Source organism: Pogona vitticeps, chromosome 1, assembly GCF_051106095.1.
Source record: "Pogona vitticeps strain Pit_001003342236 chromosome 1, PviZW2.1, whole genome shotgun sequence".
Classification (NCBI taxonomy): domain Eukaryota; kingdom Metazoa; phylum Chordata; class Lepidosauria; order Squamata; family Agamidae; genus Pogona; species Pogona vitticeps.
Genome location: NC_135783.1, coordinates 295,462,204 through 295,489,841, shown reverse-complemented (window position 1 = coordinate 295,489,841; position 27,638 = coordinate 295,462,204). Strand labels below are relative to the sequence as shown.

Here is a 27,638-nt window from a genome sequence, read left to right as displayed (position 1 = left end):
GATGGTATCTACATAAAATACAACATACTGGTACATAGAGTCAGAAATGTATTCCTTATGGAGCTGAAACTTTGTTGTCATACTGTGACTTTGCTATGTAACTTTACTGCAGGGGCTTTAAATTGTTCTGCCTCAATGTTTGCACCTTATGATCTCATTTAACTTTAAACTTTAAACGGTCTTCAAACACAATATTTTTAGGTATCTGGTCCTATTTAAATGGCTCCTTTGCCCTAATATGAAACTACAGTGGGGTCTTGACTTGAGAACTTAATCCGTATTGGAAGGCGGTTCTCAAGTCAAAAAGTCTGTAAGTCAAGTCTCCATTGACCTACAGTGCATTGAAAACCGATTAATCCCGTAACAGGCCGTTTTTGTTCCATTTTGGTTTTTTTCTGGTCTGTAAGTCAAATCTCAGTCTGCAAGTCAAACCTAAATTTTGCAGCCAGAGAAGTCTGTAACTCAAAAAGTCTGTAACTCAAGCCGTCTGTAAGTCAAGGGTCCACTGTACTAAAAGCTGGATGCAGGAGCCTCATGGTGCAGTCATTAAACTGAGTGCTCAGCTTACAGGGGGCAGGGGCAATGTGTAGCTTGTCATTAAATTGTAAACTGCCCAGAGAGGGCTTTAAGCCCTATGGGATGGTACATAAGCAGCATCCTTTGCTTTTTGCTTTGTTTTTGGACGTTTTCACATGTAGCAGTTACAATGCTGGACTAGGGATTGGAAAATCCAGATTCCAATGCCCACTTATCCATGAAACTCACTAGGTGATCTTGGGCCACTCAGTTGATCTATCTTATTGAGTTGCTGTTAGGATAAGGATAATGGGGTAGAAGACAGCCATACACCTGGCACTGGAGGAAAAGTGAGACATATGTAATTAATAAATCAATAATAAATAAAGTTCATTCTGTGTTCCATATCATCAAGATTTCAAAATGTTACAAACTTCTTTTTCCCCCCTTCCAGAAAACCTCAGTGGGTGGTCTTGCCTCTCACACTCCATAGGCTTTGTAATTTTCATTGTTTGTGCCATTTTACAGGAGTTTTCTTCCCATGATGTATACTGATTGCTTTGCTTTAATTTTGGAACCACAGTGTATAAACTACTATAATGCATGTTTGTGTTCATTTTTCCAGTCTCAAACCTATCCTGAACAAAGGCAGGTCAATTGAATTTAAGGAAAAATGCTGATTTTTTTTTCCTTTTGACTGCTGAAGCATATATCTTGCTAATGGGACTAATGAAAAAGACATACATATTAAACAAATATGTAGTTCACTAAGTCAGTCAGTGAGTCCAGAGTCTATCTAACCCAGTAAGAAAATCATTAGACTGTCACAAGTCTTGTGGAACATGAGAGACAAGTCTTCTGTAAGGTGTTCAGTATTCTTTCCTCTACTCTCCAGAAATTCTGAGTTTGTCCAGTTAGCAGTGGTGAAAGGTGACAGGACAGAATGCTGCTCTTCCTCTACTAAGTCTGCAAGGTTTCCTATCCATTCTGATAGCAAAACTCTTTTCCTTCCTCTTCTTTACCTTAGGAAACAACACTGTTGTGGAACTAGATATCTAATACGATTCTTTCCTGTTTTTTTGTTCATGGAAACTATGAATAACATCATTTCTTTTTATAATTATTTCTAAGGCTTGTTGAGCTCACGTCTATGCATGCAAGTTCAGAAGTAAGTCCCATTACATTCACCAGGCCTTACATGGTACACACAGAACAACAACTTTAGGTTTATTGTAGGTCAGGATGTCTAGAGTTATACTTCAAAGTTTTTTCCCCACCAGAAGAGAGAACCACAGCTGAAATATATTTATCCAACCATTCCTTTAAATGGGAAATTGTTGGTGATTTAAGTTAAATGTACTTTTTGTGTAAAATCAATTTACCTCTACCTGACAAGAAACAATCTTTCATACATGGCATTTGATACAATGTTTTTCAATATTTAAAACTCTCACCCTCTCCTGGTTTTTTTCTTTTCTTTCTACTTTCCCACTCTAACACTGTTGCTACACTGACTGCCTTTTACATTATGCTATTAAAAAGCGGAGATTCCAGATTTCAATATTTATAATGCAGATAATTAAACAAGTTTATTGCTCTGCCGACTAAAACAACCAGAAAAACTGGCAGTAGCTGAACATGCCCTAAAACAAGTAGGATATGAAATTTTATTTCAAAATACTGAAATGCTGGACAATACCAGCAATCACAGGGAAGCCATTGAAATCCACAAACATTTACAGAATTTCAACAAAAAAGAAGAGGAAGTTTGAAACTCAACAAAACTTAGCTCCCAGTACTGAAAAATGCAGCGTGCAAAAGGTCAATGAACTCTATCCAGCCACAAGGACCGGTGATCACTACACACAATTGACCAGCTAACGACACCTATCAATCACAGTGACAGATAATCTCTCCTCCTTATCACAACAATTGTCATTTAGTCGTTTAGTTGTGTCCAACATTTCGTGACCCCATGGACCAGAGCACGCCAGGCTCTCCTATCTTCCACTGCCTCCCAGAGTTGGGTCAAATTCATGTTGGTAGCTTCGATGACACTGTCCAACCATCTCGTCCTCTGTCGTCCCCTTCTCCTCTTGCCTTCACACTTTCCCAGCATCAAGGTCTTTTCCAAGGAGTCTTTGTCTTCTCATGAGATGGCCAAAGTACTGGAGCCTCAGCTTCAGGATCTGTCCTTCCAGTGAGCACTCAGGGTTGATTTCCTTTAGGATGGATAGGTTTGTTCTCCTTCAGATCCTGAAGCTCCAACACTTTGGCCATCTGATGAGAAGAGAAGAGTCCCTGGAAGACAATCTGATTTTGGGAAAGTGTGAGGGCAAGAGGAGAAGGGGACGACAGAGGACGAGATAGTTAGACAGTGTCATCGAATCTACCAATATGACTTTGACCAAACTCTGGGAGGCAGTGGAAGACAGGAGGGTCTGGCATTCTCTGGTCCATGGGGTCACAAAGAGTTAGACACGACTTAATGACTAAAGAAGAAGAACAACAACACAGCATTATATTCAAAAGTCTTCAGTGGACACTTCTGAATGATCACAGCCAGCAGAGGCATTGTTTAATTAAAGATTTCCTGTAATTATTTTTAGTGCTCCATTTGTTGCCAATAATAAACAATATTTAATAGGACTAATATTACTTTTTAAAAAATTTGTGTTAACTACTGAAATAAAAGGCAGAAGGTAAACTAGCAGATTACTAAATACAGAGATATTTTTTGACAAAGCTTCTTTCCTGCTCTCCTTTCTACTGCCAGAAGGCACACATCATCATCATCATCATCATCATCATCATCATCATCATCATCATCATCATCATCATCATCATCAAGTGGTGCCTCACTTAACAATTTTAATTGGTTCAAAAAAACCATCGCTATGGGAAAACATCGCTAAGTGAAATGCGTTTTCCCATAGAGATGCACTGAAAACCGGATAATGCATTCCAATATGAACGGATTATCCGGTTTTCTCCCCCACCATTGGGCGCAGCGCTTTGGGAGAAGCCTCCCAGTGGGGGAAAAAGACCAGATCGGCTCCTGCCTTCTCCCCCACCACCCGGCTTCTCCCAAAGGGCTGTCCCGATGGTGCTTGCAGCAGCGGAGGAGGTGCCTGGTGGAGGAGAAATGCCAGATCAGCTCCTGCCTTCTCCCCCCCCCCAGGCACCTCCTCCGCTGCTGCAAGCACCATCGGGACAGCCTTTCGGGAGGAGCCGGGCTGTGGGGAAGGAAAGATGAAGCCAATCCGGTCTTTTCCCCCCACCGGGAGACTTCTCTGAAAGCGCTGCGCCCGATGGTGGGGGGGAAAGATCGGATCGGCTTCAGCCTTCCTTCCCCACAGCCTGGCTCCTCCCAAAGGGCTGCCCCGATTGTGCTTGCAGCAGCAGAGGAGGAGCCCATGGAGGAGGTGCCCGACCATGGCTGGGGTAGCTGGCTGTGGGGCGGATCCCGGCGGCAGGGGCAGGGTGGGAGGGATCCAGATGCCTTTCAGTGCTCCGAAGGAGAATCCCGGCGGTGGCCTCGGAAGGACCCTTCAGAAGGGTCCTTCCGAGGCTACCGCCGGCATTTTCCCCCAGCTGAGCGGCGGGGCTCCCGCTCAGCTCGGGGAAAATGCCCCCTCCGAAGGGGAATCCTGGCGGTGGCCTCGGAAGGACCCTTCGGAAGGGTCCTTCCAAGGCTACTGCCGGCATTTTCCCCCAGCTGAGCGGCGGGAGCGGTGCTTCAGAGGCTCCCGCCGCTCAGCTGGGGGAAAATTGGGCCTATGGGGAAAAAATCGCAAAGTGATTTTTCCCCATAGGCAACATTGCAATGCGATCGCAAAAGCGATTGCAAAAAACCCTTCGCTATGCAGATTCATTGTTAAACGGGGCGCTTGTTATACAAGGCACCACTGTAATAATAATAATAATAATAATAATAATAATAATAATAATAATAATAATAATAATAATAATAATAATAATAATAATAATAATAATAATAATAATAATAATAATAATAATAATACTTTGGATCTCTACTACTAATATTTACTCTTTCCCACATTCTTGAGATTTCTGTACTGGCCACCTAAAAGTGGCAATAAACTTGAGTGGCACTTTTAGCATTATATATAACTGCTTGCTCTTAACAGAAGTTTGCAGTCGTGTCCCATTCAAGGGACTGACTAGGTCTATGGGTGCTGAGTCTCACCAAGGTTGCAGCATCAAGTGCTCCCTGAATGATTACTAGGGGGAGGATTTCTAGGACATTTCACATAATATACCCAGAGAGTCTGGGACTTTGGAGAATAAAAAGTGGCCTTTAAAACAAAAAGGCCACTGATAATGGGTAAAAAAGATGAAAAACATGGTAAATTTCATTTTGCCAGAACCCCCTCCCCAAATAATTCTAATTTGAATGTGAGAATTGGCAGCAGTTGGTTACTTATGTAACATGGTTCTTTGATTGGTGATCCATGTATCCAAACAAAATCGGTGTGCACGCCTGCGTGACACTGCTTTGGAAAGTTCAAACCTCAAAAACGAAAGTGCCTCAGCGATGGCGAACCTATGGTACGCGTGCCACAGCTGGCACACTTTCTGCCAGCACGCAAGCCATAATTCACTGGATCGCTACTCCCCCCTCCTCCCCCAGCAGCCGAACCTGAGCAGGTGGCTGCAATGCAGTGCTGTTGCCCAGATAGGCAGCGGGTCAGGATCTGGAGCAGCTGGTGCTGGCGGAGGATCCGGAGTGGGATCTCGAAGCACCTCCATGCCCGGGATTCCCCCTTCCACTGCCACTTCCAGTTCCGGTGGCGCAGCACACCACCCCCTGGTTTCTTTTCCTAGTTTGGGCACGCGAGCCCAAAAAGGTTTGCCACCACTGGCCTACACCATGCAAGCTCAGCCCCACTTTCCTCAGTCCCAGTTGTCTGCCACAAAAAAAATAATGCAGAAGGACATAACAAGAGGGGGGGGGGGGTTGTGTGGATACACGGATAACCACTCAAAGAACCATAGTTATGTAAGTAACTAAGTTTTCTTTTTTGCGGTGTCCATATATGTACACAAAATGGGTGACTAGCAAGCTACAGATTGGAGGTGTGAGTTATGCCAAAAGAGAGGATAAGACAGCACCTCCAAATCCTGCATATTTCTGAGCTCTAAGACTGAATCTATAGTGTATGACAAAAGTCATCGAGATGGGACCAAGTTGCTGCTTGGCAGATCTCTTGGATGTCCACACCTCGGATGAAGGCCTCAGAGGAGGAAATTCCCCTTGTGGGGTGACTGTGGAAGCTCAGAGGTATGGGCTTGTTTGCTAGTTCATAAGTCAGTGCGATAACCTGATAGATCCATTTAGAAAAGTGCTGGGAAGAGACCGGGTGTCCCTTTCTAGGACAGTGGAAAGAGATGAAAAGTTTGGTTATTTGTCTAAAATCATTTGTTCTGTTCAGATAGAAGGCCAAGGCCCTTTTGACATCCAGGGAATGAAGGGACTGTCTGAGGTCATTCTGGGGAGAGCAAGTAAGATAATGGGTTGAGAGATGTGGAAACGGGATGCCACCTTGGGTAGGAAAGTAATATCTGTGTGGAGATTAACCTTATCACAAGAGAAGATGAGATATGGTGAGTCATAGTGTAGGGATGTAAGTTCAGCAGCCTGGTGAGCTGATGGGAGCGCCACAAGAAATGTTACTTTAAGCATTAGTAGGTGAAGGTCCATTGTAGCCAGCAGTTCGAAAGGGTGTATAATGAGCTGTGATAGGACTAGGTAGAGAGACCATGGGTTGTGGGGGTTGTTTTACATCTGAGTAGGAATTCTGAAGGCCCTTGAGGAACTTCTTAATGTTTTGATGTTTGAAGAGATGTGAAGCTAGCTGGTTGATGCGCTATTATGGCTGATAGGTAGACTTTAACAGAAGAGATGGGAAGTCCCTTTTGTTTGAGATGAAGCAGAAAGGTAAGAGCAGTGGGGAGAGCTGCTGGTGAGTGTGGCCGATCCTGTTCTGATGCATAAAGTTGGAAATGTTTCCACTTATAAGCATATAGCCGGTAAGTGGAGGGGAATCTTGCCTGTTTCAAGATACTTGCAAGGAGGGGAATATCCTCCAGGTGGTGAGCTTCAGATGAAGGACACCAGATGAAGTACCATGCTGTGTGATGTGAGAGAAGATCTGGGTGCAGGAGCAGTTGCCACCACTTGATTGCTTTGAGAAGGACAGTGGTGCATCCACTACGGAGTGATGAGTATTGCCTCTGAGTGATCCTGGAGGATCTTGATTATTGTTCCTTAGATCAGGGTAAAGGGTGGGAACATGTATAGGAGAGTTCTGGTGCAACTGATGGTAAAGGCATTTCTGAGGGAGCTTGTGCCCCTGTCCACCTGGGAGCAATAATAGGGGCATTTAGCAGTGGTGAAAATATATGCGGTAGGCTTGCCCCAGCAGCAGACTAGCTGAACATATACCTTGTGGGAAAGTTCCTACTCATGTGTGAGGGTCATCGTGCGGCTGAGACAGTCTGCTGTTTTGTTGTCTGTGTCTCAGATATGAGTTGCTACAGGGAGAATCCAGTGGGCAAAGCACATTCCCATATTAGCCCTGGCAGGTAAGGAGGGACTTGGTCCCTTCCTGTTTGCTTACACTTTCACTGTGATTTGTTTGTGGATATTTGGACAGTATGTCACTGTATCATGGTTTCGAAAGCTTGAAGGGCTTTGAAGATAGTCAGAAGTCTGAGGAAGTTGATGTGATGGGTTCTTTTGTGTGCAGACCATGTGGCTTGCATCTCTGTGGTGGGAATGGGCACCCCATCCTGTCATGTTAGCATCTGTAAATACGAGGGGGATGTTGTTGTTGGAAAGGGACACAGTAGTTGAGTTGGCACGTGGTTGTCCAGCAATGAAGCTGTCACCTGAGATGGAGCAAAAGAAATAGATTTTTTGTCTGGTGGGTCCCTTCTGTAGTTGTAGGCCAGCAGGTAGAAAGATTGGAACAGGCGCATCCTCAGCCTGGAGTGTGCCAAAACTGCCTTGGTGGGTTCCATGAGGCCTAGTACTTGCTGGACTGAGTTGACTGAGGAATGCTGAGTATGAATGAGCTTTTGAGTAGATTGGATGACAGTGTCCACCCATGTTTGAGACAGAAGGGCCCACGTACACGTGGCATCGAGGAGTGGCCCAATGTAGTGGATGGTTTGGGATGTGGTGAGGTGAGATTTCTCTGTATTGACTTGTAGCCCAAGACTTGAGAGGAAGTGCAGAGTGAATGTGATATTGGTAGTCAAGGTGTCTTTGTCGTGTTCCACCAGGAGCCAGTCTTTATTGTATGGAAAAACAATGATGCCCTGGGTTTTCAGAAAGGCTGTCACGGGTGCCATGCACTTGGTGAAAACTCTTGGGGCTGTGGATAGTCCAAATGGAAGTGCATGGAAGCTGTAGGCCCAATTGTCAATGAAGAAGCTTAAGAAGCAACAGTGTTGTGGATGAAGTGAGATATGAAAATATGTATCTTGAAGGTCTATGGACACAAATCAATCTCCCTGGTGAAGAAGGGGGGGGGAACGGATTGTAATGTTACCATCCAGAAAAATTTTGGGATGATAAAACTTTTTGAGAGCACATAAATCTAGCATGGGAAGCAGTCCTCTATCTCTCTTAGGTACCATAAAGTACTGGGAGAAGAAACCATCTGAAGTGCGGTGGACCTCTGAGATGGCTCATTTTTCCAGGAGGGTGTGAATTCCTTCCTGGGGGACAGGAGGGGGGTGGAGTGTGCAGCTATGGACCATAGATGGTATGCTTGGTCTTGTTTTTGTGAGGGTCTTGCATGAAGTCATCGGTTTTGTTGTTGAAGAGGACCTCTCCATCAAAGGGGAGGTCCTCAATATGGGATTGGAGTCATCCGGGAGGCCTGCAGAGTGAAATCAGGTGTGTCTGTGCAGGGTGATGCTTGCTGCCATGCTCTTACCTGCACAATCTGCCACATGCCAGGTAGAGTGGATTTGTTGCCCAGCCAAAGCGTAGGCTTCTTATTGAAAGGAAATGGGCAGAGTTTGTTTATCTGGTGGTAGGGCGGTGATGATATTTGAATTTTTTTCTCAAAAGAACTGATGGTAAGCACCCATCATGGCTTGATAATTAGTTATGTGCATGTGGAGTGCTGCCAATGAATAGATCTTGCGAGTAAGCAAGTTTAGTTTATGGCTTTCTTTATTATTTGGGGTATCACAAGCAGAAAATGTGGATCTCATTTGGGCAGTTAGGATGATAGCAAAGTTCAGTATTGGATGTTTAAAGGGAAACTTAGCTTTGTCTTGTTAGAACCTATAAAGGTTTTGAGTTCTATGAGATGTTGGTTGAATTTGAGAAGGGTTTCTGCCAGGAATGGCTGGTGAGGTCTGTCAAAGTCTCGAGCATCACCATCTCAATGTTTACCTTTTTGTGGATGCGGGCGAAGACTGCATCCTTAGGTGGGGGTACTGGTTTAAAGACTGGAAGCTGCAATGATTTTGGCATTCTCTCTCTCAGGTCATATGACGAGAGATACTCAGAGGGGGAGAGAGAGCTGGCATCCTGGACTGGGTGAGGATCCTGGGACAAGGACAGAGTCTTTCCCCTCCTCCTCACTGGAATTGGCAGAGCTGTCTTTTGGTTGTGTTTCTCTTGAAGGAACAGAAGGAGTTGCAAACAGCTGACACAAGCCTGGTGGTAACTGAGAGGTAAGTAGAAAGCCCGGATTAAGAGAAGGCAGCAAGACCTCAGGTGAGGCAGGATGGGGAGTTAAGGCTTGGGTGGAAGCTGGGGGGATCCCTGGTGGCGGTGCTGGCCTCGTGGAAGGCAAAGAGCAGCAGATCAGTGTGGAGATCAATTTTGAAGGTCTTTATGAGAATGGGAATCAAGACAAAGCTAATAGCTTCCGGGGAATAGTCTGAGGACAGATAATATAAGCTTCTCAAGTTCAAGGACGAGTGTGTGTGCATGATCAAGACCTGCTGTGCTCTCAAGATGGACAATGGATCCTCTATGACTAGGAAGGCCAGCTCATATCCCCATACATGAAATAGAGAGAATGAAAGACGGGTGCATAATAGGCATCATCACGATATGGAGAACTCATTGATGGCAACCTTAAGTAATGCAATCAGTATCAATGAAGGGGCGAGTGTGAGAATGATCACGATCTGGACCTCCTACTCTCCCATTGTGGTATCCTGGTTGTGGAGACTGTTGATTTTGACTGTCGTTCATCTTCAGACAGTGGAAGCAAGGACTGCTCTCCCAGTGGAGTTCTAGGTGATGGCACTTTGAACGAGGCGGCAACACTCTGCACAGAGGGTCTCATGTATTTGCCCTCTGAGACCAAGACCATCAGTAATAGGAACAGAGATAGACTGTGGATCAGATACAGTGGTGCCTCGCTTTACGAGTGCCTCACTTTACAATGAATCCGCTTAACATCGATCTTTCAAACGATGGTCTGAATGGGGGAATTTCACTTAGCGATGATCGGTTCCCTGCTTCGGGAACCGATTCTTCACAAAACAAAGTTTTTTGAACAGCTGATCGGCGGTTTCAAAATGGCCACTGGGTGATTAAAATGGCTTCTCGCTGTGTTTAGGGACGGATTCCTCGCTATACAGGCAACGAAAATGGCTGCTGTATGGAGGATCTTCGCTGGACGGTGAGTTTTTGCCCTATTGGAACGCATTGAACGGGTTTCAATGCGTTTCAGTGGGTTTTTTTATTTTCGCTTTATGATGTTTTCACTTAACGGCGATTTTCCTGGAACGATTATCGTCATTAAGTGAGGCACCACTGTACTGCCATAACGGTGATGGGGTCTACAGGCTTCTTCTTCTTCTTTGTCACTTCGATATTAGGGGCTGCAGTATGTTTACGGGTGCCATGCTCCGATTTCTTTGTCAGTTTTGATGGCAGTTTTGAAGAAGACAAAACAATGGATTCTACATCTGGGGTGTCCCTAAAGGAGCTGGCTGATCCATTTGGGTGGCTGAAATCCTCCTGGGAGGAGGATTGAAGCAGAGACTGATGATTCTTAAGCATAAGGGCAGTAAAACTTACAAATTTTGCAGGACTGAAACAAATGAGTCTCCCCTAGGCAGACTGGGGGATTTTCTTGCCACATGTGGCACACTTTTTCATGAAAGTAGAGGCCGTAAGTTGATAGGAAGATAACAGAGCCATGGGGAAGAACACAATCGTAAACTCTTGCTTTCTTTTTAAGTAGAGAATAGAGAAGGAAGGATGAGAGGAAAAGAAAAAGAAAGAAGACTTATTGGTAAAAAGTTAAGAGACGTGAGGCTCCAGGGCAGTCCTTGACATGCTGACACAGAGGCAGACCAAAAAAGACTGAGGAAACTGAGGCATTTTCGTTTTTGAGGCTCTGGAACATTCCAAAGCACTGTTGCTCAAGAGCACACGCCCATTTTGTCTGTATACATGGATACTGCAAAAAAGAAGAAACTAATACTAGCAGGGCTTGTGAGTTGCTGGTAAATGGGGAGGGAAAGAGATTAAAGATCACGTAAGCAAGGCAGTAAAACGAAAGCAGGATATGTTTTGCAGGGACTGTACTGGTTGTACACTGGGGGGGGGCATTCTGTTTGTACCCTAAACTTAGTATGGAAGAAGAAAGTGATAGCGAAGGAACACTACAAATCATAAACACAAAAACCTTTGTTTCTTGGCCAGTTTAGAAAGCAATGGGGAAGAAAAAGTGATAGATGAAAGGGCTGCGTAAGGAAGGATTCTAATGAACTTCCTTCTGAATCCTCTCTCTCTCAAAGGATGTGCCAGAAGACACTGAAGAAACTGAAGCAGGAATGAAAGAAGAGCTGAAATCTGGCAGGAATGAATGGGGTGCAAAGATATTGTTCATTGTATTCCCAGGGCTCTTTAAGCAAGTTTAACTCTCCTTCAATGGATGGGTTTGATCTGTGTACATACAGTGGTGTGCTGATGTTTCCTGTGTGTATGTGGGGGGGGGAGGTATATCAATTGGTGTGGTCCCTGCCAAACCATGCAGCTGTGACCAGCCAGCAGGCTGCCATTTGTTTTCTTCTGTTTAGACTTTGTGGTGGAAATTAACTCTTTATGTTCAACTTTCTTGGAGGAGAAATGGGGAGCTAGCTGTTCTTCCTTCTCTCTCCTATTGCCTGGGTGTTCTCCCTCCAGGGAGTAAGGAATCTTTTGAAATGAAAATGAAGCAGTCTATTTTTGTGGGGAAAGGCTATGTAGTTCAGTTTTTGTAGTGCAATGGTACCTGGGAAACTCTCTCAGATATTAATTTTCCACTGCTGTAGAGAGATTTGTTCAGAAAACTAGGAATTAGTAGGATATTCCTCACCTCAAAGTAAAGGAAAATCCTGAAAACTTCCAAAAAAAAAGTATCCTCCGATAACAGGAGGAAATTAGTAGTCATCATGGATTTTTAAAATGGCAGATTCTACTGGATTATTTCATCTACTTGATTCTTCCCAAACTGTTTGAAAGTTCACTTCTTTTATAAAGCTAAGTAAAAGAGAAACTTATTTTGATACTGAATTTTCTTCCAGCATAAGACTTTCTCAAGATAATTGCCCATTTATACCAGTGTAAAATAAGCATGTTCTTCCAAGCAGATGAAATCAATATTAGAATTTTGTTCACCAAACATGTGGCTCCGTACTGTCACCACCGTTTATTTTTTTAAACTTGAACATTTTGAGAGAAATGTACATTTCACAATTTCCTATTTGGAACCACTACTCATTTTAGAATGCTACAATCCCAGTTCTTTAAATCCTCTCCAAATTAAAATAGGGAATGATAAGCGAAAGACGGAAAGGGAAGAGCAATGCCCTGGGTTGTTGTTTTTTTTAGCAGCCAATCATCAGCTTTTCAGGAACTGGTACAATTTTAAACTGTTAAATTCCCTATATTTTATCTTATTCTCCTTTCCACTGGGCATCATTTAACATGTCTTCCAACCTACCTTCAACAACCTAGCCTGTTTTCTGACCTACCTTTAACAATGTTCATTTCTTTTCAGTGTTGGAAGATAATTTTTTAACTGCTAAAACCATGCTGGCATCACATTAATTGAATTTTTGCGGGGAGTACCCAAATGGCTGATATGTATCCAAGTATTAAATGATTAAAGGTAACAGTTAGATCCTGTGGATAAGGTAATGTTTATGTTATCTCCCACTTCTTTCCAGACTGGTGAGATGACAGGGTAATGCCAGAACACATGGATTAAATTAGTTGGTGGCTTGTCACACTTCCAACAGAGATCATTTGTAACCTTAAAAACTTACCCAACATAGACTAAGGAAAACTTTCTTCAAATTAACCTAAGTTGCACATAGCAAGAACACACTGTTTAACTGATGAAGAAGAACAGCATTAATGCCCATTACAGAGGTTTTAATCTTCAGTGATTCCATTTTTTATTTTTATTACAGTGGACAAAATAGGGCTCTGGGGTGGAAGTGGACCGCCCACCCCCACCCCACCAACTACTTCTGTGGTCTTTAGTGCTCTCTGGAAACCCCCTTTCTCTGAAAAAAGTGAACTGCATTATTCAAGCTGCCAAGAGGCTTCTCACTTTCTAAATAGGCACAGCTCCCTCCTCTCCATGCACACTGTTTAACACAAACATTTTACTCTTTTTCCAAACCAGAAGTGGGCTTCCAGCCATTTTGAAGTTTGGTGTTGCTGCTTCTTTATTGCATTTTTGCCAAAAGGCCAGGTCATTATTCAAATAGACCAAGAACTTACCACAGTATGGAGGCAGTCAAGTAGTATTTAATGAAGGTGATCTCTGGTAACAGGTGATTTAGATGGCAGTGAATGAGTAGTGTCACCAACTGAGATGGACACTGTTACATACAGCACTGATGTTACCTGTCTGTCATGGGTTTGGAGGGAAAGTTCCATCCTATGGGGAGTGGAAGGCGGGACATCAGGAGGAGGGGCTGTACTGTATATATATGTGGAGCGTGTGTGGAGAGTTGAGAGAAGAAGAAGCAGCAGCTGGGAAGAAGCTGGTGTGGGAGTCTGTGTGTCAGACAGGGTACTACTGTGTGTCAGTCAGTACCAACCTGATAGGTTCAGGTGTCTGTATGGTTAGCCAGAACTGATAGGTTCAGGGTCTGTGCTTCAAGTAAAGTGTTCTGTGTGAACCAAACTGTGTGCATGTATGAATGAGACTAAGCCACGTTACTATATCTTATTCACCTGATCATTTTATTTTTCCTGTGTGTTGTTTAAATAAACCTTGTTCTTTTATTTGTTAAAAATCCATCCCTGGTCTGTGTGACTTCTTATAGGGAATGGTTGGTGGCAGCTTAGTGAAACTGTGGCATATCCCAGTAGGTCTGGGTTTGTCACATTGATTGGTGTCCAGCGTGTGGGATACGACTGGTCCAGTTGTCCAGCGATCCAGCAAAGCCTTGGCAAGTGTGCCCAGAGCAAGGGGGGTGTAGTCAGGGACAATCTGAGAGCGCGTAGGTAATCTTCTAGGTGTGCCTCACGGGGAGGTGCACTAGTAGAAGAACGTGTAACCTCAGATTGGGGGCTAGATTAGGGAGCTCTGAGGCAACCTGGTTTTGGCGGGAAAAAAGCTGAGGCAAAACTGTGAAATAGCAGTGAGCTAGCTTGTCTGCTGAGAGGCCCAGCAGAGGGGGGTAGACTCTAGCTCGCAACTGTTGCAAGTTAGTGCTGAAGGACAGCAGCAATCTATAGAGAAAGCTGGTTCTGAGGCAAAAGAAAAAAAAAGTGGTCGCTTTATTTTGAGGCTTGACTTTTGAAAGCAGCCTGTTCTGGGGGGGGGATTATGCCCTTGACTCGAAGCCAAATGGCAGAAATGGGTGAAGTGAAAGACCCCCAGGTAGACCAAGGTTCTGAGGATGAATTTGGCTCAGTGCAAGGTGACAGCACGGGAGAACAGAACCCAGAACTCAGAAAATTGCTCATAGCCCAACAGCATGAACTGAGGATGAGGCAATTTGAAATGGAGGAAAGGGAAAGAGAAGAAAGATTAGAGAGAGAAAGAAGGCAATTTGAAATAGAGAGATTGGAAAGAGAAGAAAGATTAGAGAGAGAGAAAATTGCTCTGGAAAAAGAAAGGATGGCGTATGAGTTAAGAAAATTGGAAATGATGAACCAGAACAATAATAACAATAGGGATTCTGAGGGAGGCCAACTGTCTAAAGCTGACCTGAAGAAATTCCCTGTGTACCACAAGGGAGATTGTCCTGAGGTGTTCTTTTCCCTAGTGGAAAGAGCGTTTGTGGACTTCTCAGTAAGGGAAACTGAGAAGATGACCATTATGCGATCTTTAATCAGTGGCAGCCTTGCTGAAGTTTATTCAGAGATGCCACAGGAACTGATGAAAGATTTTGCAGAGTTTAAAAAACTGGTGTTTGCAAGACATGGGATAAATGCGGAACAGCTGAGGCAAAGATTCAGGTCAATCACCAAGAAACCAGAGCAGACTTTTACCCAAGTGGGGGCCCAATTGGTGAGGCTGCTAGAGAAATGGCTATCTCAGGAGGGGACAGAGACCTTTCAGCAGCTCAAAGACTTGATAGCGCTGGAACAGTTCTATTCAGTCCTGCATGGGGAACTGAAATTCCAGGTGAGGGAAAGGAAACCGAAATCTGTGGCAGAAGCAGCCGAGATCGCAGATTTTATTTACCAGATAAGAAAGCCCTTAGGTGAGGAGAAATCTGTAGGAAAACCCAAAGAAACCTACAGCAAGTACTCTCAGGGACCAGGGAAAAGCCAGCAAGGGGGAGGGGCCCATGGTGAAGGGAAGCCCTCAGACATGAAACCAAGACCTCAGATTTTGGAGGGAAAACCAAAACAAGATGAGAAAGACTCAAAATATAGCAGAAAATGTTACTTCTGTCAGGGAAAGGGCCATCTAATCTCAGAGTGTGAGAAATTAAAGCAGCTAAAAGGAATTGTGCCTCAGGATTTGAGTGGAACCAAGCCAAAAGCTGTGTTCTGTGTCCAGAAAGAGCAAGGCTCATTGGCACTGAGGGAGCCTGTTGCCATGGCTACTCAATCTGGAACAGCTACATCTGCTGATCAGGCTGAGGAAAATGGTCCTCTTGTAGAGGTCAGGCGCTGCCTACTGGTGAGAACAGATTCGCAATTGTTTGAAACAGCAGGGGTGGACGTAGGAATACTTGGCCATCAGTATCGGGGGCTACGGGACACTTGTTCTCAGGTGACCCTGTGCCATCCAGATATTATTCCTAGGGAGTATATAATCCCGAATGAGAGCATAAAGGTGGCAGGGATTGAGGGGCAGGTGATCTCACTGCCAGTAGCGGAGGTCCCTGTGAACTTTCAAGGCTGGAGGGGAGTTTGGCGGCTAGCGATTTCATCGACTCTGCCAGCAGCCGTGCTCGTGGGAAATGACCTGGCTGAACATGTGAAACGGGTGCTGGTGATTACACGTTCACAAGCCACCACGGGGACAGCTCAGGGGGGTAATGATGAGCCCGAGACGGAAGCAGGTGGGGGGAGTTCAGAAGCTGTGGTGGAAACCTTAACCACAGACAGCAGATTTGGACAAGAGCAAAAGGCAGACACCACTCTCCAAAAGTGTTTTGAACAGGTGACAGACGCCCAGCTAACGCCTGAAACCCCAGTGAGATTTCTAGAGAAAAAGGGGATTTTGTATAGAGACCCTGAGGAATATCTCAAAAGGGGGAGATGGGATCAGAAGTCAGCTAGTGGTACCTGAAAAGTATCGCCCCATGATCTTACAAAGGGGGCACTCTGACATGTTTGCTGCACACTTAGGGGTGAACAAAACACAGCAGAGAATCACACAGAATTTTTACTGGCCTGACATAGGGAGGCAGATCAGGGAGTTCTGTAAACAATGTGATGTGTGTCAAAGGCAGGGGAATAGCCGCGACAGGACCAAAGCAAAGTTGTGCCCTTTGCCTGTGATTGACACTCCGTTCAAATGCATAGGGGTGGATATTGTGGGACCTTTGCCCAAGGCCACAAAGAGGGGGAATAGGTTCATTCTCACCATTGTGGACCATGCCACGAGGTACCCTGAAGCCATTCCCTTGACTAACATTGAAACTAACACAGTGGCAGATGCTTTGGTGGGGTATATGTCCAGGATGGGATTTGCCTCAGAAATAATCACAGATTTGGGAGCATCATTTACATCGAAGCTCATGAAACGCTTATGGCAAATCTGTGGAATTAAGCACAAGGAAACCACTGCCTATCACCCTGAAAGTAATGGGTTAACTGAGAAGTTCAATGGGACTCTAATGCGCATGATTAGGGCTTACTTGGCAGAGAATCCAAACAATTGGGACCAGAAGCTGCAATCCCTTTTGTTTGCTTATCGATCAGCGCCACAAGCCAGCACCGGGTTCAGTCCATTTGAACTTTTATTTGGGAGAAGGGTGAAAGGGCCCCTTGATTTGATCAAACAAAATTGGGAGCAAATCACCCAGGATGACCCACAAGACGTTGTGACATACATAGACACCTTGATGAGTGACCTAAAGAGAAACCTAGAACTGGCAGCAGAAAACCTGCAAGCTCAGAAGGTCAGACAGAAAACATGGTATGACCACAAAGCCGGGGAGAGGCACTTTAACCCAGGGGAGGGAGTGCTTTGGCCCAGGCCCTGCAAAGAGAGCAAACTGCAGCTGGGTAGCCCAGAAATAAAAGACTTGGGTCACATGGTAGGGGGAGGAGTGATAAAACCCCTGGAGGCCAAAATAGAAGCTGTTCGTGATTGGCCCAGACCCAACACCAAGAAAAAAGTCAAATCATTTCTTGGGTTGGTGGGCTACTACAGAAAGTTCATCCCGAGGTTTAGCGAGATTGCGGCTCCGCTGACCGATCTGATGAGGAAGAAGGCTGATGACCGCATCCTGTGGACCAGCGACTGTGAGGAGGCGTTCCAGAGGTTGAAGGAGGCGCTCGTCCAGTATCCAGTGCTGCATGCTCCAGACTTCGACCGGGAGTTCATCATCTACACCGATGCGTCTAACAGCGGGGTAGGAGCAGTTCTTTGCCAGGAGGATGAGAATGGTGACCAGCATCCAGTGTCCTACCTGAGTAGGAAACTCCAGAAAGGTGAGAGACATCTGGCAACCGTGGAGAAGGAGTGTCTGGCCATAGTCTACGCGATCCAGAAGGCCAAGCCTTACATCTGGGGAAGACATTTTGTTCTGTGCACTGACCATTCACCACTGCAATGGTTAAAGACAATGAAAACCCACAATAGCAAACTTATGAGGTGGGCTTTAAATCTGCAAGACTATGACTTTGAAGTGAAGGTGGTCAGAGGGTCAGTGAACTGTGTTGCTGACACCTTGTCAAGAAGACCTGAAGAATGAAGACGGCGAAAGAAACATGGACTATGTATATATTTTGGTGACCAAAGGTTAAATGTACCTGGTTTCTTTGAATTTGGTTTGTATGAATAAAGGTAACTTGATGTAATGTATATGGTAAATGTTTAACTTAGAGTGTAAGTATAAGTAAGTATGATATTGTATGTATAACTGTTGTTGTGTGTTTTATCCAGGTTGTTTTTTGGTGAAAAGCACCTTAGCTTTCCCCCTACAAAACAACTTATAAAGAGGGGAGGTGTTACATACAGCACTGATGTTACCTGTCTGTCATGGGTTTGGAGGGAAAGTTCCATCCTATGGGGAGTGGAAGGCGGGACATCAGGAGGAGGGGCTGTACTGTATATATATGTGGAGCGTGTGTGGAGAGTTGAGAGAAGAAGAAGCAGCAGCTGGGAAGAAGCTGGTGTGGGAGTCTGTGTGTCAGACAGGGTACTACTGTGTGTCAGTCAGTACCAACCTGATAGAGGTTCAGGTGTCTGTATGGTTAGCCAGAACTGATAGGTTCAGGGTCTGTGCTTCAAGTAAAGTGTTCTGTGTGAACCAAACTGTGTGCATGTATGAATGAGACTAAGCCACGTTACTATATCTTATTCACCTGATCATTTTATTTTTCCTGTGTGTTGTTTAAATAAACCTTGTTCTTTTATTTGTTAAAAATCCATCCCTGGTCTGTGTGACTTCTTATAGGGAATGGTTGGTGGCAGCTTAGTGAAACTGTGGCATATCCCAGTAGGTCTGGGTTTGTCACAGACACCTCATTCTATGTAGTGATCAGTTCACTCCTGCTTTTACACATTTACATGTAGATTGGTACATTTAGGTTTCCTTCCTCCATTTAAAGTAGAATCAGATGGACAGATCTGCATGCATGTTCCAGAGGCTTTTGTAAGTTGTATGAGTATGCTTGTGTTAAGATCATCAGCAAACACCTTTCTCTTGGGTCTGTCACCTTCACAGGTGCATCTGATGGGGATATGGGAGAGGGCCTTCTCTGTTGCTGCTCCCAGACTTTGGAACTCCCTCCAACAGGAGGCCAGATTGACCCCATCTTTGCTGTCCTTCCACAAGCAGGTGAAGACCTTCAGGCAGACTTTCCCTGAATGACTGGCTGCCTGAGTAAGGTTTTTAAATGGATTATTGTACCTTATTCCTTTGAATGTGTTTTGACGTGGCTTATGTCTTTTAGTATGATATTTGTTTTATCCTTCTTAGTATTGTTTAGTAATGAGTATACTTGTTAGCTTTAATATTTTCTTTTAATTATGTAAGCCACCTTGGGTCCTTTTAAGGAGAAAGGCGGATAAAAATATTTCAAATATGTATTGTCCTCAACTGATTTCTCTCTCTCTCTCTCTTTCTGTTCCTTATTGCCAATAGTGATTTCTATTCCGTATTCACAAGCTCAGCACTAAACTATTGCACTCTGCCAGTAACATGTCAACTAATCCCAACAAATATAATATCTGCACTATGGGAAAAGATGTAAGAAAATGAAAATGGGACAATGGTTCAGACTGGCACACAACTCGTCCTCCAAACTGTTTTCACTTTCACTTTGGATACATTCTGCACTTTACAGTGCAAAAAGAGAGGTTACTTACCTGTAACCATGGTTCTTCAAGTGGTCATTCTGTGAATTCACACAAAAGGGTTAACCAAGCGCCAGCGTTGGTCCTCTCCGAATATTCTCAAGCTGTAAGAGAAATGTCACAATTGTAGGGCTGCCTACATTGCGCATGCTCCGCCCACCCGAGCCTTAGTTCCATTTATCCGCCACTGGTACCTGGACATGAGGTAAACACAAACAGTGACAGATAGAGGGGAGGCCGGGCGGGATTGTGTGAATTCACAGAATGACCACTTGAAGAACCATGGTTACAGGTAAGTAACCTCTCTTTCTTCATCGTGGTCTTCTGTGAGTGCACACAAAAGGGTGATTAGCAAGCTTACTCACCGGACGGTGGGATGTCACTGAAGTACCGACGTTAGTACAGCTCTCCCAAAACTCGTCTCCCGTCTGGCTCTGACATCAAGCCTGTAATGAGTAATGAACGTTGAAACATTAGACCACATGGCAGCCCTACAGATCTCTGGAACATCGACACCGCGCGCCAAGGCTGTAGAGGATGCAACGGCTCTGGTTGAATGAGCGCGCAGTCCGTCAGGTGGAGACTTATGTTGAAGTTCATATGCCAACGTGATAGTAGAGATGAGCCATCTGGAGAGTGTGGAATTCGCTGTAGGTAAACCCTTTTTGTGACCAGCATAGCAAATGAAGAGCCTGGTAGAAGCCCTGATATCCTTCGTTCTAGACACATAAAAGGCTAGAGCCCTCCTGACATCCAGTGTATGAAGCATGCGTTCGATGTCAGTAGTAGGTTCAGGAAACAGAGTAGGCAAAGACAGAGGTTGACTGAGATGGAAATCCGACACAACTTTGGGTAGGAATGAAACGTCAGGGTACAACTGAACCTTGTCCTTGAAAAATTGTAAAAAGGGGTGGTCAGAACGTAATGCAGCGAGTTCACTAACTTGTCTTGCTGACGTAACAGCTACTAAAAACAATGTCTTAAAAGACAACAACTTCAGGTCACATGTGGCCATAGGTTCAAAAGGAGGACGGGTAAGGGCCCGGAGAACTAATTGTAGAGACCACTGCGGCAACGGCGGTTTCACAGGAGGCCGTAGGTTAGAAAGTCCCTTTACGAAGGATTTAACCGTAGGATGAGAAAAAAGTTTTGCCGAAGTAGAATTCCTCGGCTGGAATGACACTATGGCGGCCAGATAAACCTTAATTGTAGAAACGGATAAATGGAAATCGAAGAGATAGCGTAAGTACAGTAACAACGTGGAAAGAGACACAGTGGATGACACAAGTCCCTTGTCTTTCGTAAACTTAACAAACCCTTTCCATTTATGAGAGTAGAGTTTATTTGTGGATGGCTTTTTTGCTTGGTCTAGCACCTCCTTGATCGGGGGCAGATCCTCCACGCTGTCAACTGTAATGTTTCCACGTCTGGGTGAAGTACCATCCCTGCATCCTGCGTCAAGAGGTCTGGAATCGGAGGTAACCTCTTGAACTCGATGGACATGCTTGTCAACGTCGGAAACCATGCCTGATACAGCCAATAAGGAGCTATGAGGATCACCGTCGCATTCAAATGTCGAAGCGTCACCAGAGTTCTCTGTATTAACGGCATGGGTGGGAAGGCATAAAGGAGCCCCAGATTCCAGTGAATCATAAAGGCGTCCCCTAGAGTTCTTGCTGATCCCGGCCCTGGACGCATACGCTGTGCACTTGGCGTTGTACTCCGAGGCGAAAAGATCTGCAGAAGGAGTCCCCCAAAGGTAACAGAGGTCGCGGAACACCCGCTGGTTGAGTTCCCATTCGTGCATCTGATATGGGAGGCGGCTGAGGCGATCTGCCAGTGTGTTGTCCGTCGTTGACACGTGTATGGCTACCGGGAAAACCTGATGGAGGTAACACCATTCCCAAAGGTGTATGGTGAGATACAGCAGAGACTGGGAGCGGGTCCCTCCCTGTTTGTTGATATAGTGCATGGTCGTGGTGTTGTCTGTTATTACTTGAACACCACGACCTTGCACCATGGGAAGGAATGCCCGTAATGCCTTGATGACCGCCAGCATCTCTAGGTGGTTGATATGAAGACTCAGTTCCCGAGACCAGAGGCCATGTATTTTGTGGTGAGCACAATGCGCACCCCAGCCTGTGGGGCTGGCGTCTGTAGTCACTTGTATAGTCAACTGCAGTGGTTTCAAGGGTCTGCCAATTTGTAGGTGAGGAGGAAAAGTCCACCACTGTAACTGGCTGGCCAATTCGGGAGTCACCCGAAGCCGCTTGTGCTGGCTGTCTGTCATGGGGTCGAATAGTGTTAGCAGCCATGACTGCAGGGAGCGTAGCTTGAGCCGAGCATGAGCTAGTGTCGAGGTAGTTGACGCGATGAGGCCCAGCAGATGTAACACGCGCTCCTGGATAGAACTTTACTATGGCTCTTTGAATCTTTCTTATCCTTTCTTTGGGGAGGAAAATTCTTGCCTTGGTCACATCGAGGCAGGCGCCTATGTAGTGTACCACTCTGGATGGTAAGAGGTGCGACTTTTTCTGATTGATGGTGAGGCCGAGTTGTGGGAGCAGTCGTAGGACAAATTTTGTGTCCTTGATAGCTTGTTTCCTGGACGTTGACACCAGTAACCAATCGTCTATATAAGGGTAGATGTGAATACCCTTGAGCCTTAGGTACGCTGCTACAGGAGCCATGACTTTCGTGAAGGTTCTGGGGGCTGCCGAAAGTCCGACGGGTAAGGCTAGGAACTGATAAATGGTGTCCTGGAAGAAGAACCGGAGGTACTTGCGATGTGATGGGTGGATCGTCACATGAAAGTAAGCATCCTTTAAGTCTATGACTGTGAACCAGTTGTTTTTCTTTAGCAGGTGGAGAATGGAGTCTAACGTGACCATGCAGAACCGTCGAGGACGAAGGTAAGTATTGAGAAGTCTTAGGTCTAAGATAGGTCTTATTCCTCCGTCTTTTTTCGACACAGCGAAGTATCTCGAGTAAAAACCGTTTTTTAAGTCTGCTGCTGGAACGGTGTGAATGGCCACCTTTCGCAGGAGTGAGAATACTTCCTCTTCGAGGGCCACATTGTAAGAAGTAGGATTTACGTACCCTAAAGGTGGTAATTCGGTAAACTCTAGACGGTAACCATGTTCGATGATGTGTAGAACCCATGTGTCGTTTGTAATCGCACGCCAGTTTGAAAGAAATGGAAAAAGTCTTGTATTGTTTGTGTATGGACAGTAACCTGGAGGCGAGTCAAAGATAACGCCTAGTTTTCTTTGCAGGAGGTTTAAAGGATTGTGTGCGCGTTGAGAACGCTGGGACTTGTAGCTGGGCACAGAAGAAGCCTGAGAGGATCTCTGATGAGGTAAGTTGGAGTATGGTCTAAATTGTTGTGATGACTGTTGGTATTGCGCATAGGACCTACGCCACTGGAACTTTTGGTAGTGAGGTTGTGGCTGTATTGAGTAGGATTTGGCCGTTTTCTTAGCTTTATGAAGTTCTTCAAGGTGAGAGTCAGTTTTCTCATTGAAGAGGCCAACAGCATCAAAGGAGAGACTCTCTACTTTATTTTTGACATCCTCCAGAATGTTAGCCGCCCGAAGCCAGGCATGCCTACGCAAAGTTACAGCAGACATAAGAACTCTGGCGGAGGCCTCTGCCGCATGCCTAGTTGCTAGCCTTTGATACCTCGACACTGTCTGAGCCTCCTCATAAAAATTCAAGAACAGTTGTCTAAATTCCTCGTGAATTAGTTTAAGGCCAGGCAAGATTTTCATCCAAAGCTGCTTTTGGTAAGCACCGAGAGCAGTTTGGTAGTTAATGACTTTCAACAAGAAGGCGACAAGAGAGTAAATCTTCCTTCCAATGACTTCTAATTTCTTGCCCTCCTTATTTGTCGGTGTAACATGCGATTTACCAGTAGGTTTAGTGCAACTAGTTTCTACAACCAAAGAGTTTGGAATTGGATGTTTGAGGAGAAATTTAGTATCGGGCCCATGTACCCTGTAGAAGTTCTCGGTACGGCGAGGTAATGGAGGCGTATTAGCCGGTTGTTCCCAGCATTCCTTAATTATGTCCATAATCACTGGGACAAAATTTAAGCTAGGTGGCGGAGACTTCTCCTTTATGTCTCCAAAAATGAGGTCTTCTGCAGGGAGTGTAGGTTGGTCAAGTTCTAACTTTAGGGCTCGAGCCAGTCTTCCCAACATCTGAGAGTAGGATGAAAAGTCCTCTGATGGAGAAGAGCCGTTAGCATCTCCAATGTCAGACCCAACCACTTCTCCCTCAGGCAAAGGGGCAGGGACAGGCTGCACTGGTAAATCTTGGTCCGAGTCAGAAGAAAGGACCGAGGAAGCCTCATTGGGGTCCGACGAAAAAAAACGTCTCTTTTGTTTTTTCGGGCCAGTTTTTTCGACCCCCACAATGTGGGCCGACGTCGACGGCTGTACAGGAGGAGCAGTAATAGGGGGAGCTGTAGGCGGGATGGGCTCCGGCAACTGCGGCTGCAGTGGTGCATGCGTCTTGGCACCGACCTCCCGACGTCGATGTCGGCGTCGATAATGCACCTCGAGGAAGATGAGATGTAGATATATTTAATCTTCCTGTGCTTCTTCCGACGCGGCTCTGTCGATGTTGATGAAGACGTCGAGGAACTGGATCGGCATCGACGATGACGATGTTTGCGAACCGAGTCGGAGTCGTTCGACGAGGAGGGGCTCCATCGACGCCAGCACTTGTCTCGCCGTCGGTTGGATGGGCTGCGCTTCCTCTTTGAGGAACGCTTCTTTCTAGGTGATTTCGACCTCAAAGGTGCTGATGAGGTCGAAGGAGCCGGAGATTCCCGCCCATGAGAGGATGGGCTGTTAGGGGCAGACGTCAAACCCGCTGTAACACCAGCGAGTTGACTCAGCGGCGGAGAGGGTTCTCCGCGCGGCAAAGTCGGCTCTGCTTGTCGAGGAGGCAGAGAGGGTGCTGTCTCTGACAAGAAATCTCGATCCCGAGATGAGTCCTCTAAGATAGGCGACGGTAGAGACTGCAATATTGGAGGGAGCTGAGCAGTTGTGTCTTTAGATTTTTCAGACGCCTTTGCTTTATGTTTTACAGGCATTGAGGAGGAACTCGTCTTGGCTTTCACCGATGACTTTTTCGAAGGGATCGTCTTTTTCTGCTGTACAGCCTTGGATGGTGCAGGCTGTGAAGAGACACTCGCCTCAGACAGGAGAGCTGCCGACGGTGAGGCCATTTCGGAATTGGTCGGTTTAGTGGCTGCGAGGGTTGATTCCCACAGATGGAATTTAAGCCGCTGCTGCCTTGCTTTAAGTGCTGCCTTAGTAAAAGTTTTCCAATGGCGGCAAGACTTCGTCTGGTGGGCTTCACCCAGACAAAAAAGGCAGCGATCGTGCGGATCTTGATGGGGAATCTTCCTATCGCAGTCCGCACAACGGCTAAAGGGCCCAGAAAGCATAGGCTAGATTAATGGCTGTTGCACTAAAGGAGAAAAGAGCGAGAAAATATAGAAGCCGCTCTATTGAAGGGAAAACCGAATTGGATGGTCCAAAAAAAACCAGTCCGAGTCAAGGGGCACAGAAGTAGACAGAATCGAAGAGTCAGTCCGGGTGAAAACCAGGTAGTTTTTTACGAAATAGAGAGAAAAAGAATGGAGCTCGAAACAAGAGGTCCCAACCGCAACACGGAAAAATGGAACTAAGGCTTGGGTGGGCGGAGCATGCGCAATGTAGGCAGCCCCACAATTGTTACATTTCTCTTACAGCTCGAGAATATTCCGAGAGGACCAACGCTGGCGCTTGGTTAACCCTTTTGTGTGCATTCACAGAAGACCACGATGAAGAACACATTCTGTTGCAAGCAGCAAACGTAGCTGTCCTTGATGGTAACTATGGTGTCACCATGACGGGTACTAGCCCAGGATACTATTCACGTGCATCCAGCAACACCTCTGATATTGCTCTTCCTTTTCCTGATTTGCTATAGGAAAAGAAAAGATGATAGCAGAGGAGATATAGTAGGAGCTCCCATTGACAAGAAAATTTATAATACTGTATTTTTGTAGTATCTATTTTATTTGTTTGTTTGTTTGTTTGTTTGTTTTTTGTTTAACTTATATGCCACCCACGCTACCAAAAGGTCATTAGGCGGCTTACAACAATTTAAATATAATAAAAGATATGACGATAAAAAAATTAAATTACAATTAAAATACAGTACTCTAAAAATTGGCATTAAGAAAGTTGATATTATTTCAATTAAAAATCTTCTGGAACAGGAAGGTTTTGACTTGGCACCAAAACGTCATCAACGCCGGCGCCACACAACCCTCCCTTTGGATGGTGGTTCCATAGTTTGGGGGCAGCTGCTGGAAAGGCCCTTTGTCTACAAGCCATCCCTCTTACCTCGTTGACGGCTCTTTCAGGAGGACCCCCTGGCTGGTAGGTTACAGCTGGGTAGGTTCATATGGAAGGAGGCGGTCCTTCAGGTATCCAGGGCCCAAGCCATTTAAGGCTTTATATGTCAAAACAAGCACTTTAATTGGATCCGGGCAGCGACTGATAGCCAATGTTATTTGAACAGAAGTGGCCTGATGTGTTCCCTACCGGCCCTACCACTCACCAGCTGTGCAGTTCAATTCTGAACCAGCTGCAGTTGCTAGACCATTATCTTATAATTTATTTCATTTCACTGGTTTTAACTGTTGTTAGAGCTCCTAAATAGTGTGTAAATACTAGAACTGGATATGTTTTATGTATAAATAATATACTGATTTTATCATTATTTTCAAGTATAACTTTAGCCAAAAGAAAACCCTCAGATTTTAAATTACTACAGCATCGTCGTTGTTTAGTTGTTTAGTCGTGTCCGACTCTTTGTGACCCCATGGACCAGAGCACACCAGGCCCTCCTATCTTCCACTGCCTCCTGGAGTTGTGTCAAATTCATGTTGGTTGCTTCGATGACACTGTCCAACCATCTCATCATCTGTCGTCCCCTTCTCCTCTTTCCTTCACACTTTCCGAACATCAAGGTCTTTTCCAAGGAGTCTTCTCTTCTCATGAGATGGCCAAAGTACTGGAGCCTCAGCTTCAGGATCCGTCCTTCCAGTGAGCACTCAGGGTTGATTTCCTTTAGAATGGACAGGTTTGTTCTCCTTGCACTCCAGAGGACTCTCAAGAGCCTCCTCCAGCACCACAATTCAAAGGCATGAATTCTTCGGCAGTCAGCTTTCTTTATGGTCCAGCTCTCACTTCCATACATCACTACAGGAAAAACCATAGCTTTGCCTATTCGGACTTTCATTGGCAAGGTGATGTCTCTGCTTATTAAGATGCTGTCAAGGTTTGTCATTGCTTTCTTCCCAAGAAGCAGGCGTCTTTTAATTTCATGGCTTCTGTCACCATCTGCAGTGATCATGGAGCCAAAGAAAGTAAAATCTGTCACTACCTCCATATCTTCCCCTTCTATTTCCCAGGAGGAGATGGGACCAATGACCATGATCTTAGTTTTTTTGATGTTGAGTTTCAGACCATTTTTTGCACTCTCCTCTTTCACCCTCATTACAAGTTTTCTTTAGTTCCTCCTCACTTTCCGCCATGAGAATGGTATCATCTGCATATCGGAGTTTGTTGATATTTCTTCCGGCAATCTTAATTGTGGCTTGGGATTCCTCCAGTCCAGTCTACGGCATGATGTATTCTGCATATAAGTTGAATAAGCAGAGGGACAATATACAGCCTTGTCGTACTCCTTTCCCAATTTTGAACCAATCAGTTGTTCCATATCCAGTTCTAACTGTTGCATCCTGTCCCACATATAGGTTTCTCAGGAGATAGATAATAATGTAATAGTGGGATTAATTTAATATCAGGCACTCCCATTTCTTTAAGGACTTGCCATAGTTTGCTGTGGTCCACACAGTCAAAGGCTTTTGCATAGTCAATGAAGCAGAAGTAGATATTTTTCTGGAACTCTCTGGCTTTCTCCATAATCCAGCGCAGGTTAGCAATTTGGTCTCTAATTCCTCTGCCTCTTCAGAATCCAGCTTGTACTTCTGGGAGTTCTCGGTCCACATACTGCTGAAGCCTACCTTGGAGGATTTAGAGCATAACCTTG

The 27,638-nt window shown here is 45.2% G+C and overlaps 2 protein-coding genes across 9 annotated transcripts in view; one reads left to right on the top strand and one right to left on the bottom strand.

The window, feature by feature from the left end:
• RAD51B (RAD51 paralog B) overlaps positions 1 to 27,638 on the bottom strand; it is a 473,685-nt gene that overhangs the window by 176,006 nt on the left and 270,041 nt on the right. The gene's annotated exons all lie outside the window — the stretch shown is intronic.
• Positions 5,892 to 24,100, top strand: LOC144586117 (uncharacterized). The gene is made up of 4 exons (XM_078383843.1): positions 5,892 to 10,199; positions 11,326 to 15,547; positions 22,385 to 22,432; positions 23,920 to 24,100. The coding sequence occupies exons 2-4, from the start codon at positions 14,358 to 14,360 to the stop codon at positions 24,098 to 24,100; spliced, it is 1,419 nt and encodes a 472-aa protein (XP_078239969.1). The 5' UTR covers positions 5,892 to 10,199; positions 11,326 to 14,357.